General features: G+C 35.2%; 2 protein-coding genes, 1 long non-coding RNA gene and 1 pseudogene across 3 annotated transcripts; all 4 read right to left on the minus strand.

The window, feature by feature from the left end:
• Positions 1-446: 446 nt before the first annotated feature.
• Positions 447-3,556, minus strand: LOC112173921 (structure-specific endonuclease subunit slx1). Its single transcript, XM_024311608.2, has 3 exons — positions 3,288-3,556; positions 2,329-2,435; positions 447-883 (listed from the first exon to the last, which is right to left on the minus strand). Exons 1-3 carry the CDS (start codon positions 3,515-3,517, stop codon positions 690-692), a joined length of 531 nt encoding a protein of 176 aa, XP_024167376.1. The 5' UTR covers positions 3,518-3,556; the 3' UTR covers positions 447-689.
• A 679-nt stretch (positions 3,557-4,235) lies between these two features.
• Positions 4,236-5,800, minus strand: LOC112199173 (annotated as a pseudogene).
• An 89-nt stretch (positions 5,801-5,889) lies between these two features.
• On the minus strand, positions 5,890-7,759 carry LOC112199180. Its single transcript, XM_040518685.1, has 4 exons — positions 7,576-7,759; positions 7,297-7,311; positions 6,026-7,198; positions 5,890-5,924 (listed from the first exon to the last, which is right to left on the minus strand). Exons 1-4 carry the CDS (start codon positions 7,757-7,759, stop codon positions 5,890-5,892), a joined length of 1,407 nt encoding a protein of 468 aa, XP_040374619.1.
• Positions 7,760-8,843: 1,084 nt separating this feature from the next.
• Positions 8,844-9,308, minus strand: LOC121052184. Its single transcript, XR_005808318.1, has 3 exons — positions 9,245-9,308; positions 9,041-9,147; positions 8,844-8,923 (listed from the first exon to the last, which is right to left on the minus strand). It is a non-coding gene; the product is annotated as an uncharacterized LOC121052184 (long non-coding RNA).
• Between the last annotated feature and the right edge of the window lie 7,783 nt (positions 9,309-17,091).

Raw genomic sequence — 17,091 nt, forward strand, 5'->3', positions numbered from 1 at the left:
GTGCGTGCAAACATGACAAAGGTGGTTTGAGAAAGCCTGCACGTGACATACAGTGCCTAACACATCGACCAAATTGGAAGTAGCAGCTCAATGTTTCCGGGGAAACAATGCGTTGGGAGGCAATAACACATCGACCAAATTGAATGCCACTTAAAAAACCAGACCAAACTTAAGGTCTAAGAACACAATTGTTACAAGCAACCAACCCAGTTTAGAACGGCAAACCAAACCAGCCGGGGCCCAAGCATAGAACTGCAAACCAGGCCTAGGCTGAATTGATGGAAGTTCTATTCATGAAAGGGGGTGCTGAACTGATGGAAGTTCTGTTCTGTGTGTCCATAACATGAATATGATAAAAGATACATGAGACGTTTAGTGGTTAACAATTTAACATATTACAAAATGCTGTACAATTAACTAAAATGTAAGAATAAAATTGAAGAAGGTTGAACAAATAATTAAATACATTCTCTTGATTCATTTAGTAAAAGAGTAATAATACATTCTAGTAGACCTCTTCTAGACAAGAATTTCCCCATCATCACAATCTGGTTTAAGTATTCGACCAAATTGTATGCGATTACAGCGCTTCATATAAGTATACAACAACTTTAGATTAGTAATACTCCCAAGAATAAAGTTCAATTGATTGTTCTCAGTGCTCGACATGGGGGTTTATTTTCCATACTTTATAAAGGGTTCAGTTTCCAGTCAATTTCTAAGTGAGTACAATCAAATATATCTTTAACTCTATTTAGAGCTGCTTGCCTATGTTGTAGTAGAGGAAGCGACAAATCACTTACTTGCTCTACCTTGTTATCGTCCTTTCTTTTGCGAGGCAAACTCCTTGATAAAGTTTTCCATTTTGATTCAAATGCACATGCTACACAACAATGAAGAATATTATTTTTATTAAACAAAAGTGTTAATAGCATGAACTGAGAAATGACAAGGCATCAGAGATCAAATAGCTGAGTATAAAAACAAGCTTTTGATCTTTACTTCTGCATAAATGTGTATCAGTCTATCAGAGCAAGGATCTTAGTCCAGGAACCGGAACAACCGGTATGAGTAGACATTAGACAAGGATATTAAACGAGTAAAGTTCATTAATGTATGGATTTCATTTTATGAAGGCAAAACTATATCCATGATGAAGATGAATCAAGGTGGGTGGATAGAAAATCAGATGGTAAAATCAATGGTTCTATTTCTCAATCTTTCCGACTTGCTCCTATGGAACTAAGGTTGAAAAGATTGAGAAAAATCAGTCATTGAGAACCACTGATGAAGGATTCCTCGACAAGTTAAGGATGAATTAACTTGGTCTGCCTCTGTTGAAAATGTGGAGCTCAGCTTTAAGCCATTCCATCACATGCCCAATATAGAAAGATAAAAGGGACATATAGCTATTGCATGAAAAAGAGTTTGTCTCTTTGTCATCAAAGGAACCAAAACAATAAAATCCTAATAGCACACTAATCATAAGGCACCCTAATGACTGCAGTTGTCTGCAATAAAAAAGTGGGTCAGACTCATAAGTTGATCACTGTAGTTCAAATCCCTATTGTCTGTATCTAATGGAAGATACTTTCACTAGATTTTAAATAGTTTCGTTAAGAAGATAGTCATATAAAAATTTTCTCCTAGATGGCATTTCTTCACCATCCTTCTGATAATCAAATGGTAAATGATCAACATTTTTGAAAGAGTGGCATTTAATATGAAAATAGAAAGCTTGCATGGGTTATAAGCAGTCCAACTTGGACGGTCATTAACATACCAAGAAAAATTCATACCAGAACTTATCCCACAGTAGAAAGGCAGCCTACAACATCAACGCTCATCCTCTTACTCAAGTACTTTGAAAAACTCTTACAAGTTATCCACTAAAAACCAGCTCAGAATCGATAAAAAAATTTCTTACACAATATGGATTCCGAGAAACACTCAGATATCACCTCAAGGTAACGACTAACTAAAGCTTCTTTACTGATTTCAAAATAAAGAGGATAATCAAAACTGACCAAGCACCCCTGTTGCAGACCATGTAAAAGATAATAGACTTCATACTGATACTCCAAAATATGAGTACCTTTGTTGGCCAAAATAATTTAACAGCTGGAGTACTAAACAATCAAATGTCCAAAATGGTCTGAACTCAACAAAAAATGATGGCTTCTTCATTGGTGGCCACAATATCATGTATGCTGGAATAACTCAAGATCATTGCTTTATAATAGGCCTTAAACTCGAATTTTTAAGTAAATCATAGGAATGTTCATGTGAGAAGCACAAGCTCTTTTATCAAAGTTTCAAACCAAATACCTTCATTTTGGTCCTTGAAACCATGTATTAGGCATGCACAAATCCATGGTCTTCCAGCATGGGATGCCTTTGCCCCACCTTTTAGTTCACCATTGTGTTGTTTCAGACTGCAAAAGAATTTAGAAACTTATCATAAAAAACCTGGCCAAACAACTGAAAATGATTGCCAGAAATCACTCGAGTCTATAGTGAAAACGCAGTCATAACAGCATAAGTATGTACTGTTCAATACAATTAGAAGATAAACACAATCAACAGGTGCACCTTAAGTAAATATGTGAAAAAGGTCTAAAAATGCTGAAGATAAACACAATCATAACAGGACAAAAACTACAGAGGCAAAATCTACCCAACATGATAACAAATGTCAAGATCAATATCATAACCACATCTCTTCTCCAGCCGCAACAAATTAATGCTGGTAATCACACAATTTAGTGCATACAGTGACTTATCCGCATGAACAGGTCAATAACGATCGTTTTATCAAACCGGAAAGCAACTAGATAATTTCTAAAACAAAGTTGGAGATATCTACTATCTATTCATTTCAAAACCGCCAGTTGGCATAATACATAACCAATGGAATGCCATTCACTGCTTTAATTGACTACCTTCTCATTCTTCTCATTAGCTAATAATCAAGAGAAGCATCATTGAGCACCAACCCAATTCTGAGAGCGAAAAAGAAAGACAAATTGCTAAAGAACACAGCCCATATAAACACCTGAAAACCCAAAACGAACAAGACCCAGGTAATACTCTGTCGTAAATCTATCAAGTAGCTCATGAAAAATGAGAACTTTGAAAGACCCAGATAGCAAATCGTTCCTAAACTTATCAAACAGCTAATGAAACGGATAAATTCGAAGGAACCCAGATACAAATCTGTCCTAAATTTATCAAACAGCTAATGAAAACAACAAAACTGAAAGACCCAGATAGCAATTCAGTCATACCGGCGAGAGAAATCGGTGGTGACACCAACGTAGGTCTTGATGGGTGCATTGGTGGAAAGGATGAGATACACAGACCAAGACCTCGATTTTGGTTTTGATTTTGAGGGAGAATTCGATTTTGCTTCTGATTTGATATTGGGTAGTGATGTTGAACATGGTAATAGAATTGAGGAGGGGTGAGGGTTTGGGAGCTTTACGGAAGGGAATGTTCTGGAGAGTCGTGTCATCATATCCGATCGGACCCCCTTTGCAAGTTTTGAACTTTTCGAATTATATATACTAGCCTTCCTGCACGCACGCGATGCGCGTGAGGAAGGGCCGCGCTCGCGCGTGTGTATTGTCCTTCCTTTCTTGCTACGCATGTTTGAAATGTTACTCATGAGTGCAGTATAATTTTTGTGTTGCATATCACCTAACTCTAACCCTATACAAATATTATAAAATATTGTATATATCTTGCGCAATCCATTAGTAAAAAATTTAAAACTCTGTACAAAAACATATATATAGATTAAGAGTATTGGAATTGATTAACTACCACAAAAATAAAAATATATTTAATGGAAAAGAAACAAAGCTTAAGAATACATACTCTGTATGTTTCTTTTTGTTCCACTCGTTCAAAATAAGTTTACTGAGATAAGAAGTGTTCATTTTTATTGATTGTTTTCATGCACCAACCACATGAAAATATGGAAACACATCTCCTAAAGCTTCTGTCTCAACCATTCCTACAAATAGAAAAAATTACACAAAGTTACAGATTGTAATGTAAAAAAATTCAATCAAATATGTATGTTTATAATCAATTAAAATGTTGATGTACCTATGAAGACGATCGATCATTTGTGTTTGAATGAAGCAAAACTTCTTTAAATACTACATTCTTCGTAAATACGCCATCTTCACCAACTATGGATCCTTTTTAACCAGAACTTTTGTGGTTGACTCTGATACTCCTCTCGACAATGCAACATATAATTGTCCATGACTAAAAACATGATCTGGGAGGTAAACACCTACATGTGGGATAGTCTGACCTTGAGATTTGCTTATGGTCAAAGAGAAGCTCAGTTTGACTGGAAATTGCTTTCTTGTTAGTTGAAATGGTAGCCCAGCATTTTCTGCACTTTTCAAAGGAATTCTAGGTAGAAAAACTCTAGTCCCAGCAAACTGTCCTATTAGTATCTCAGCATCAATCAGATTTTGGTACGAACCACGACACAACAATCTAGTACCGTTACACAATCCCAATTTAGGGTCAATATTCCTTAAAAGCATGATTGGAGCACCTACTTTCAAAGTTAACTTGTGGGGTGGCAGCCCACCTGCGGTTATTGAGTTCAGAAATTCTTGTTGGTACAAATTTCTCATGTCATCTTCAACAGAGTCAAATGAGTACAATGTAATTTCTTCACCTAGAAACATATTGATTATCTTTTCATTCAACACGTCCACATCATCGTTTATAGGAGTAATCAATGCTCTGTCCACCATGTATCTTGCATCATTTACATGATCACCCAAATTGGGGAAAACTTCATCAATAATTTGATTGATAGATTGGTCACTTTCCCATGGAACCACCATGCGTTCTGGTAATCTCATCATTTCGTCGTCAATGACTTGTTTACTCCCATCGCCAACACGAAGTAGAAATTCTGCAAATTGGTGGTCATTTATGGATCTCATATTCTGTCTCAATCTTAATATCTTTGTTTGTGCCCAAAATGTTGCTTTCACAATGGAGGCTTGAATGAGTTCAGACTTCGTTCCTTTAGGAATAACAAGGAGAACTTGACGAAAATCTCCCCCAAAAATCATTATCTTTCCACCAAACGGTAATTCAACATCCATTATGTCTCGAAATGTTCAATCAAGTGCTTCAAACACATGTCGATGTGTCATAGGTGCCTCATCCCAAATAATTGCAGTGGAATCTTGTATCAGTCGTGCTAGAGCAGACTGTTTACTTATGGAACACATGGATGATGCATCTACATTGAGTGGAATCTTGAATCTAGAGTGAGCTGTCCTCCCGCCGGACAATAAATTTGCAGCAATTCCAGATGATGTTGTGGCTAAGACTATATGATTCATTCTTCTCAACTTTGCTAGCAATGCACGATATAAGTACGTTTTCCCAGTACCTCCAGGATCATCGATAAAAAATAATGCACTTTCTCTTCCCTCAACTGCGGCCATTATGGTGTTGAATGCAATCATTTGGTCGTTGTTAAGGTGGTCAATTGCATCAATATCTTCTTGCGGGATATTTATAGAAATTTCGTCTTCAATACATCTCGGTATTCCTAGACTATCTTCTGGCTCACTTGTCATTTCAGGCAGATCAAATTCTCCAGTGCCCTTATTAAATTGTTCTAGCATTCTATTTAGATCTTGAAGTAGCCTGTTTCTGACAGAAATATCGACAATATCACTTGAAGAAGAATAATCTTCAATCATGAAAGGATAAAATTCATCCCACAATCTTCGAACACCAGTTGGTTGACTATACACCAAAATTGTGACAAATAATCTTCTCAAAGCTGATGGCATTCTAATTGCAGAGGCCTCTAACAGACATTGTCGGATGCTATTGTCATCTTCCAGCAAACCTCGTTTCTCTGCCGCTTCCTTAAAAGTAGTTTGCAGAACTCCATTAATAGTAAGCAAATCATGAAATGATCTCGGTCCTCTTATATGATTGAGAATGACACGTAGGTAAAATTTCTCACCTTCAGAGGGTGAAACACTGTATATTCTTCCAATTACCTTGTAGTTGTTCCTTCTTTTCACCCAAGCTTTTTGCTTACTATCCCACCTATAGTATTGAGGGAATTCTCGATACAGATATCGTCTTGCTTCCGGATCCATACGGTTCATGGTGAAATATTCAATAAGCATAGACTTCTGTGCATGCTCATCTGCTAGAATGTCTTCTACAGTCTCATTTGCATCGAATCTGATTTGTTGCATGTTTGGAAGATGTATTTGTAATCTGTCGACTGTTGAATATATTCTGTTCATTACAAATTTAAATATCCTCCATAAAGCCTCTGGTGCACAAACCCACCTTGCATCGACAAATTGTCTTATTTCATTGAACTCCGGGTCAGATTGCACTTGAACTGCAACTCTATCAGGACCTTTGTAGACATACTTATATAAGTATTTGACACTCTTTATGCCCCCACATATTTCAACATTGATGTGACAATCATACCGTAGCAACAACCACGGGTTATAAGGAACAACCCAACTATTATCCACCATTGTGTCTCCAGATCTACGTAGAGGGACTGGTAAGCGACTTGCTCTTCTTCGATATATAGGATATGCATCGTTTCCTTGCACAGTGAAATTTGCAAATAATTTTGGATAACTTTTATTGCATCTCCCATTCTTCATACATGAAGACTGTTGGTTTAAGGTTCCACATGGACTGTGAATCATATGTTTTAACACCAGATCATAAAGTTGAGGCTCTTCATCTTTATCTGGTATTTCTGCTCTAACAATGAGGTCATAATCTTCAGGGTTATTAAGCTTATCATTTTCATCCAACATGACCAGCATGTGTACATGTGGTAGGCCCCGTTTCTGAAATTCAACAACAAAAGCATGAGCAATAACTCTTCCCAATACCCCTTTGGTGATGATGTCTTCTTTTAGTTGCTCAAGTTTCGAACGAAATACCCTGACCTCTAAATCTGGACGATCTTGTGATGTTTGTCCAGGGAGTAGCTCACTTTTAATTTCTTCCCAATTCGGGTTACACGTCATAGTGATAAACAAATCTGGTCTGCCATACTTTTGAACCAAAGCCATCACATCTTGGTACCGTTGGTACATATCACGTGGTCTTCCAACAAATGATGATGGCAGAATTGTCCTATGACCGACGTTACCTAAGAAAATGTGAATCTATATTAAATATTTCTACAATTGTACAATTGAAAAACTTACATATCTGATATATAGGTGAAAGTAAAATATTAATTCTTACCTGCATTGTTTTCCCCTGCAATAAAAGAGTCTTGAAACTGATATATAAGCAATTGTCAATTATTAACAAAAGTCGGAGTGTACTATTAACAAAATAATAAGCAATTGTCAATTATTTTAATTCCAACTATTAAGTTTAGAATTTTTGTTTCGTGTTATTAGTACACATATCCATACATCGTGTAACGGTAAACTCTAGCGATGTAACTTGTAAGTATTAAGAGAAAAAAATAAAAATAAAAACTCTTAACAGTGGCATAGTTAAGAAATACAAAAGTACCTGGAGCTAGCCTATTCCTATTACTTGGGCCCGCCTCTTGTCCATGGTCACTTATATTTTCCACGGCTAGTCGCTTTCCCCTAGCATGAGCTCGCCGCCGTGCCAAATAGGCTTCATGTTGTGTAGAACTCATCGATTGTCGCCATTCTTGATGGCTAGCACGTGCACGCTCTCTATGATCCATTTGTGTCGTGCCTGTTCCTATAAAAATATAATAAAATATTAATATTTTTCCAAAGCTGTTGCTCCGTTCATCTCTCTTTCTATACTTTTCAGTGGAAGATAACAAAAAGATCTTTAGCAAAAAGGGCTGAAAGTAAATTATTAATTTTCATATTATGTTATTTTCTTTAGTTTTTTTTTTTTTTGATGACATGTTATTTTCTTTAGTTTGAATTGTGTTGATACCTGACATTTTTATTTTTATTTTGTATTATAATAGTATCTTTTTTTTTTTTTTCGATCATAGTTTGAAAATAGAAAAGTTTGTGATTGCTAATTTCAGAAAACACATTCAATTTTAGTCTCCCTACTAAGTTTAACCCATTGTTGGGTCTGGCGGAGAAAACTGCTATATAGTTTGGTAACTATCAATTGGCAATAAACCTTAATTGTTCTTTTCTAGCCATCTTTATTTACAACTCATAGACAAAAGATATGATTCACTGATTTATAAAGAATTGCATTACTGATGAAATTAATCATATCATCACAGGTTGCAATGAAAATGTCTTTTTCAAACTCATGCTTACTTGCGGCGAATGAAATGATAAATCATTCTAAACACCATATTTAGATATATGGTTACTTTACCCACGACCAAAAACAATCTACTGGTCCATTGTCATCAACACCTTACTTGCTTTTAAACAATTAAATGATCGAGTGGTAACGGTATGTTACGGTAACACCGCATCAAAACATAGCTACAGCTCCTCTAGTAATTTTATGCTAGTTTCAGTATTAGCCATTTAGGCCAGTACGTACTTGAAGTATCCACATTCTGGGTTGCCCCTGATTCGTCTCTGTGAACCTGACTCAGTCTAGTATGTGAACCTGAGTCAGACATAGTGGTATGTGAACGCAACAGGAACCAATTTAACCGTCGAGTTGCCCAGTCTTTTGGTGTTTACTGCATGAAAAGACGTACACTATAAAAAATGCTTAATCAAGTAGAAAAATCGACACATGACAAAAATGGAACAAAGGATCTTAATATTATTAGGATTCTAAAAATGACCTGGGGCATAATTAAATAATTGAGATACCTTGAATATAGATGAACAGGTCCTTATGCTTCAGCTATTAGTTTTGCTTGGTGGTCATGATTTTGTCTGTAGTGTCCAAGCTGCCATTCATATATATATGTTGCAAGTAATGTGAATGCTGAAGCATCAGAAAAAGAGAACAAAATACAAACATATAAATGGATCCACAAACACCAAAACAAAGATCAAAAGCAAACCTTGAATATAGATCAATAGGTTATAGGTCGTCAGCGATCTGCTTTCAGTTTTGCTTGCTGACAATGATTTTATATCTACTGTCCAATCTGGCATTCATATATACATGCTGCAAGTAACCCATGATTATCGAAGCATCAGAAAAACGAAAGGGAAAAAAAAAAGAAATATATATATGGATCGACAAACCCTAAAGCAAAGCATACCTTGAATATGGATCAACAGGTCCTTATCGATCTGCTTTCAGTTCCTACCCCTATGAGTTGTCTTTCCACACAAACCAAAACTAAATATATTTAAAAGAAAAATTTTAATACATAGAAGGCATGAACTTATAAACACAGTTAGTACAATAACAACACCCAACATCTATTAGAGATTCACCAAACAAATGGACACTAGGCCAAAAAAGCTAACAGACAACGGACCAAAATCGTTGTGTGATTTGGACGATCTCCATTGTGTATCGGAGCGTTGTGTGATGAAAAATGGCACAACGGTGGAAAACCGCTGTATGAAACACAAACAGTCAACAGTTTCTTTGTTATCAGCGTTGTACCTTTCCTCGACAGATGCCAGGCACATCTGCCGCGCAGCCATGCGCAGCATGGCAGGTGCATGCGTCAGACAACAAAACTTATTTCAAGCTGTTGTTGGAAAGCCTAGTCAGACAACGTATTTTTTAATTTCACTGTCGTCTGATTTCTCCTCACACTTCAGTTGTAGAGTATGATTGTTGTGTGACTGGATTTTGGACAACAGAATTCAGTTTTTACAGTTGTCTGATCGTAAATGAGAAGACATAGTTTTTGTAAAACCATTGTGTGATATGTAAAAATGCATTGAGTATATGACCCAATTTTGTGTGTTCAGACAATGTTGGATTGCCATTATATAAAACTGTTGTACGATGCATAATAATGCTCCAATTTACCTAATGAACATTGATCAATTGGAATGAAAACACATTATAAATCAATCAAATGAGTGATCCAACCCATTCTATATACCTCAAATGTCAAAAGGGAACATTTCCCAATCATCCAAGCCAACATTCAAAGAAGAAAAATATTCTCATACATGCTGATCTAATTGGGACATCAAAAGCTGATACAAATACATATTGTTTCAAAGCATGCCTCTAATAAAGTCTGCATTGATGGTTGGCAAATTCCTTGAACAAATTCTTTAGCATCTTTGCTTTCATGTATTCTCGATTACCAAAAATGATAACCTTTAACTCATTGCTATTTGAAGTTCTACCCTCCAATGCTATCTACAAAACATATAGGAAGAGTACATTATGCAACTATACAAGAAAGTGCACAGCTTTATAAACATCCCAAAAAATTATGCAAGTAGTTAGGCCTAATCGTACCCATTAGAGTAATGGAATCACAATGACAACAGAAAAGCAAGACAAAAAATTTGGTATACTTATCAACATACAAAGTCATGGCTTCAAAAAATTAGGATTCAAAGAAGATACTCATGGCTTCATGGCCTTTAGTTCATAAAACTTCACTGCTACTAAGAAAGAAATGTAAACCAACTATCAGAGAACAACATTCAATAATATTCAGGGAAGAATGAAAAAATATATTGCTGAATGCAACATTTTAAGAAGAGATAGTCCACTGTTGCTTCTTAGTTCACTTTGAAGTTACTCAAAGACTAAGCTACATGGTGCAGGTGTAATAGATATAGCTTAATGACCATAACATATCCTTGTTCTATCATGAAATAAAAGAGGATGAGCCTAGAAGACTGATCTCTCAAACAACTCCATACGTGCAATACATAAAACTACTATACAAAGTAAATTATAAATTTCTCTAATCCTAAAGGCTCAAAAGTTAGCAAGTGCTTTTTAGAAACACCTAAGTCTGTCTCTTACACACATAACAAGAGATGAAATAAAAGATGGGAATAAAACATGATAAGGTCTGAGTAGTAATACGTACCTCATTGAAACCATGACGGGCCTCGATCACAAATATGGAGTAGAGAGAAAATGGTAAATCTGTGATTTGGTCCAAAGATGCGAACTTTCATTATCTTTGTAATCCGATAAGAATATAGATATATGTATGATCTACGTAGGAAATTATTGCACTGAAAATACCAAAGGGATTGCTCATAAATTCTCAGAAGTTATAAATCTATTAGCATTCATGTATGTACCTGTTCCCAAATCATCACACAATGTAAAAAAGAAAGCTTATGCTATATTTCATTGTTGGCATTCAGGCCAGTTAAGACAAGAAAATCTCCTGATTTCTGCAATACAAAACTTATTAAACAGTGACAGTGCATCATCAAGAAGATCTCCAGTTTTCCACAGAAAGAATCCCTATTATTAATAACCTTCCAAAACCATGGCAAAATTTATAGAACAAAGTTGCTGAGTCCATAAGTAAGGTCAGAAAACAAAATGGAAGTTGCTGAAAGTCAAGAAGAAGCATCAGTTAAGATTACCAAGGAGAACTGATGGCAATAATAATCACATGCATATACCTTATTTCAAGACAATTAGTATCAAAAACCAAATTCACATCCATTTTCTTCAAGAAACGAATCTCAGACACAAGCAAATAACATCCAGATCAAGATTCACTCTAAAAAGAGAAAAGAGAGTTAAAAAAGAGAGAAAAAAGAGTAAAAAAAAGAGTAGGAAAAAAAAGAACAAATTTAAAAAATAGAGAAAAAAGAGTTAAAAAAAAAAGTAGGAATAAAAAAGAACAAATCAAAAAAATAGAGAAAAAGAGTTAAAAAAAAGTAGGAATAAAAAAGAACAAATTTTAAAAATAGAGAAAAAAGAGTTTAAAAAGAAAAAAAAAGAGTAATTTTTTTTTTGGGTCAATAAGGGTGAAATAGTCATTTTACTGTTGAAATAGTGTCACATCAGCAAGATAACAGATTTGTTAACGAAAAATTGATGGCAGAGACTTTTTAGATGAAATTGGAAAGTTCAGGGATTTTTTAGGTGAAATTGAAACGTCAAGACCCTATAAGTATAGGGAGTAAACAGTATTTTGTCCTTTTATTTTCTTTGAAATTCTCATTCTTTGACATTTTCCTTTTGTTAATTGTCATATTAATTTGATGGTTGTTCCTTCTGAATTTACGTAATAGATAGTAGTTAGATATTTTCAACCTAAGAAATATGGTTAACTCGCAATGATAGAATACCTTTTTTTTTTAATTTTTTAGGGATACAATGGAATACCTAAGAAAGAGGTTGATGTGAAAAATGAGTCAAATAAGTACGTTGATATGAAAACTCCTAGAAGTGAGTTTTTTTTTTTTGGATTGAAATGGTACTTTATTAGCTCCAAAGATTACATCGATGAGGTGTAATATCCTCAAACTGAGGACCCCCAGAACATAGACAAGCTAACTTCCAGCAATTAACTCAACATAGAAGTGAGGTTAACTAAACATATGAGTCTAATTTTTAGGTTGTAATTAAAAAAAAAAAAAAACTATTAGCTAGGTGAAAAACTTAAACCCCTACCTTTAAGTCAGGTTTTTAGGATGAAAAATAAAAATCTAGTGCAGTATTTGCAAAACACAACGGATAACAAAAACTAATATAATTGACTGCGTTTCAAAACACAAAATCTACCTTTAAAATAGAAAATTTAAATTTCACATTCAATTTTTTTTAGAAGAAAATTTAATTTATTTAAATCTATAAAACTTTTGAATTCAAAAAAAAATGTTGAGAAAAGATCCATAATTCACGCAATAATGATCTACTCCTACTGGAATAATGGGACTAATAAAAATATACAATTACGGTATTTAAAGATGACATTAATTTTGCTAGTTCACTAATGTTTATTAGTTCTAAATAGCAGCAATATGTGTAATTTTAGGAAACAAAAAGATAATATTTTATCCTAATTGACAATAATTAGCTGTAGATTGAAAAAAAAAAATATATATATATATATATATATGTGTAGATTTTTTCGTTAAATTCGTCTACAAATTCTAAGGGCGGTCCATATTGGTATAAGCATATACTCCAATAATAATACAATGGAGGATCATAGCCTCATCAAATTTTATATTATACTCAAAGCATTAGGCTCGAGTCTTCATAATTAGAAGCTTGTTCTAAAAGTGGAGTGAACAGAGATTCCATGCACTCATAAAGAGAATAGACAAAAATCCGGACATAATTGGAGATCAAGAAACAAGAGGTTTCGATCTATTTGATTGTATAACAATCAGTGGAGGAATTTTAAATCCAAAACATAGTTTCGATCTTGTTATAAATTGACAATTTACTATCAAATTAATAGATCAAATAATAAGATGGAAATCAAATTGAAGTCGTCAAACTCATAAAAATACATACTTCGATTATGTTGGAAACATAATTGATTTTGTTGATACCAATTCGTGAGTACCATATGCCAAAATAGAGAGATATTCATATAGAGTCAATAATTAATACATGCATTAACATAACATTATAACAAAATAATCAAAAATTTGTTGTAGTCTAGTTGGTCAGGATATTTGGTTCTCACCTGAAGGATCGAGGTTCAAGTCCCGGCAATGGAATGTATTTTGTTATTTTTTCACAAAAGAACATAATCATATGAGGTAGATATGACAAAAATAATCATAAGTAATAAAGGTTCATTATGATTGCATAAAATAAATAAGTATCAAATAATGGTAATAGAATGAGAAGGCCTCCTCACCTAAGGAACAGTTTTTAAGGGACTATGAGGGACAAGTGAATCTAACGGCTGAAAATAAATGCACAATTTTAAGTTATTATAATTTCTGCTTTTATATTTAATACATGTAATTAAGATGCACTTGTCCCTCACAATCCCTTAGGTGAGCAAATCTGATAGAATGAGTTACTTATAACAAATAGAGTAGCCAAAATAGCACTATTTACTAGTTGGTGCTTGTTAGAATACATGTCTTTTATAGAGTCTCCTGATATTATTTCGAGATGTTCTCTAGATGCTTATTGTGATCAGGGGTTTAGGCTCAATGTCCCCCCCTTGTTTTCAGCAGTTTCATTAATCAAGGCTTGAGGGCAGCCGCACCAGCCCTTTCTTTCAAAAAAAAAAAAAACAATAATTATCGGAGAATGGTAGAGACAAAAAAAATGCCTAAACATAGGCTTAAAATTAATCGGTGTCAAGAGCACTACCTGTAACATCCCGTATCTTAAATTAACCGTTCACTAGTCATTTGGACGGTAAACGACAACTACTTCCACTTTTTACTCTGTTTTGATACTTTTAGTGGCCCTAAAAGTTGACTTTTTGTTCAGGTCAAAATTTGAGAAAATTTCCTTCATGAAAGTTGTAGGAGACGTTAAACCAAGCGCGTGCATATATGGTATGTAAAAACCGGAGTTTGTATGCGAAAGTTATGACCGAAATACAAAAGTTACTGTTCATAATAAGTTTCTATAAAATGGTGGAAACTACTGTGGTAAGTTTCCATTTTCGGAAACTTACCAAGCTCTTTCTCTCTCCTCTTCCCCGATCTCTCCCTTCCTCATTTTCGCCGGTTTCTTCTTCCCCTCAATTCTTCACCGTCCGGCCACCAACCGGTGGGCAGCCGGCCACCACGTGATCGCCTCTTCCCCCTTTTCACGCTGGTGCCCTTGGATTTCGGCAATTTGGTCGGAAAACCTCGAATAGAAGCAAGGTTCCTCACAGGGGCAGTTTGAGCTTTTCCAGTGATTCAGCCATTTCCGACCACCAAATTGGGACAGTAGGGGCACCTCAAGCAGGTGATCATTTCCTCTAAGGCCATTCACTTCAATTTGTAGTGTGGAGGTCGAATCGACGATTGCAAATTCTAGGGTTCGGAGGTTTTTCTGTCGGCCAATTTCGAGTGCTTTAAGGTAAAATTGGAATGTGTTGTAGTTGAGAAAATTGTTGGGACTGTTGTGATGTTGCTGCTGCCAAAATTTAGTGACCATCGGAGGTGGTGGCCGCCGGCGCGTGGAGGCGAGTACGGTAGGTTTTTAATTCCTGTTTTAGCCCAATTAAATCCTATAAATGTTGTGGAGCTTGTATGTAAAGTTTGGTGGAAATTGAAGGAGTTTTGTATCGATTGTGTAATTCCGAAGTATGGGATGTCAATCATTGAATTACGAGAATCTGACCGTCGGATTTCTCTCGGTTTTGCCCTAGAACCTTTAAACTAATGAGTTGGTATTAGGGGTGAAGTTGGATTAAATTGGAAAAGAAATTGGAAGTTTGATTTAGGGGGATAAGATATTGGAATCGTATTTAATTGCCGAATCATTATTCACGAATTATATTTATATACAGGGCGACGTACCGAGCTATTGCTCGACGAAGGAACTAGTACGCGTGATCGCCTAAATAGTACTGTGAGTGGACTTTTGTTTTTAAATAATGATGCATGCATTTATTTCTTAAAGTAATGCTCTAGTTATTTATCATATTACATTTCGAGCATAGGATTTAATTTCGGAGATTGATTTCGCTTTATCTCATATAATTGCTTTCGATAATGATTTGTTTCTGAAGTTGGTTATGATTTATAATATTATTTGACGAATTATTTATTTCTGAGGTGATTTCCGGAATTATACTTTTAATTATATTTCTATTCGTCGATTTGAGATTTTTAAAGGATTTTCGAAATGGGATTTCGATGGAGTTATATTTATTATTTATTATCGACTTTCGGTTTTGGCATTGGGAATGCCTTGATGATGATCTTGGAATTGGTTTTGTTTCGATTTATGGAGATTATGATTTATTATTATTTCTCACCTATTTTATTTTGAACTTGAGATTATCTTGGCGTGTGGGACACGTTGTTGGAAATTCATTTGCGAGAGTTGGGGAAGCCTTATGTATCTATGGATTTATTTTGGTTTTCGGATTTTCTTTTGCCATACTTTGGGTGGCTATTATCATTGCTAGCATTGATGTCCGCCTTTGTGGTGCTGGTTACTGTCTTTGTGACAGTAATGCTGAAGCCCAGTATCCTAATCGCTACACTTAGTGGCGTGTGGGTATATAACGGGAGTATATGGGAGAACTTGAGCCTGGGAGGCTATCACCCGAGCCTGGGAGGCTCATTCGTATGACTATCTTCTTCCCCTACTTTTATATTATTTATGGGCTAGTGGGGTCTAGTCCGATGATACGATACTCAGCGGGTTTGATTTACAGTTTCCAGTTTCCTGATTTTAAGAAATAAAGTTTTATAAACATTGCATGCATCGAGGTTTTATAAGTTTAAATACGTGGGAAAGTATTCAAGTTACTTCTTTTAAATTATCTTGATTATTTATTTTTGTCCACTCACACTACATGTTTTTCAATACTTTTCCTTGGGCCCTTCGGTTTCAAATGCTCAGTTTGCAGGCGAAATTAGTTGAGGTTGGGCGTACATGGAGTTGAGGCATAGACTACAGCATGGCTTCCGCGTTTGCCTTTGAATTAGGTTTACTTTGTTTACCTTTCTATTAGAATTGCTCTGATTACCTGTGGAATTAATGTTATTCAAATTGCGTTTTGTGTTATTTCAATTGGACGGTGTTGTGATTTAAGGAGTAGGGTGGCTCCAAGAGAATAAGGATGAGTGATTTAGAAGTGTAAATTTCATTTCTACAGGTTTTGGGTAGTCCATTTTTAGGGGAAGTTCTGTCAAATTTTTTGTAGAATTTTCCTCTAAGGTGAGCCCCCACTATGCCAAAAAGTGCATCAGACGACACACTTCAGACGACATAAGTTTTGTTTTATGTCGTCTGAGTTTTTCAGACGACATAATTTTTTTTTCTGTCGTCTGAATATACACTAAAACCATACTGGTTTAATTTGGAAAAATGGTGAGCATTCAGACAACACATTTGTGTAGTTGTAGAAGGTGGTGATTTCCTATCTCAAATTTGGATAAATGGTGAGCATTCAGACAACACATTTATGTAGTTGTAGAAGGTGGTGATTTCCTATCTCAAATTTGGAGGGATATCCAAAAATTGATTTGGTACTTTTCCCTCTCAAATAACCAAGCCCTAGTT

This window comes from Rosa chinensis, chromosome 1 (assembly GCF_002994745.2).
Source record: "Rosa chinensis cultivar Old Blush chromosome 1, RchiOBHm-V2, whole genome shotgun sequence".
NCBI lineage: Eukaryota > Viridiplantae > Streptophyta > Magnoliopsida > Rosales > Rosaceae > Rosa > Rosa chinensis.

Excerpts from the sequence above, each read along its gene's own strand:
- LOC112173921 (XM_024311608.2), bottom strand. The coding sequence starts at position 3,517 with ATGATGACACGACTCTCCAGAACATTCCCTTCCGTAAAGCTCCCAAAC. Across the intron at positions 2,436-3,287 it reads ACCACCGATTTCTCTCGCCG|TCTGAAACAACACAATGGTG; the intron begins GTATGACTGAAT and ends ATTCTTTTGCAG. Across the intron at positions 884-2,328 it reads TTTCAAGGACCAAAATGAAG|CATGTGCATTTGAATCAAAA; the intron begins GTATTTGGTTTG and ends ATTGTTGTGTAG.
- LOC112199180 (XM_040518685.1), bottom strand. The coding sequence starts at position 7,759 with ATGGATCATAGAGAGCGTGCACGTGCTAGCCATCAAGAATGGCGACAA. Across the intron at positions 5,925-6,025 it reads CAGTGTTTCACCCTCTGAAG|GAAGCGGCAGAGAAACGAGG; the intron begins GTGAGAAATTTT and ends ACTACTTTTAAG.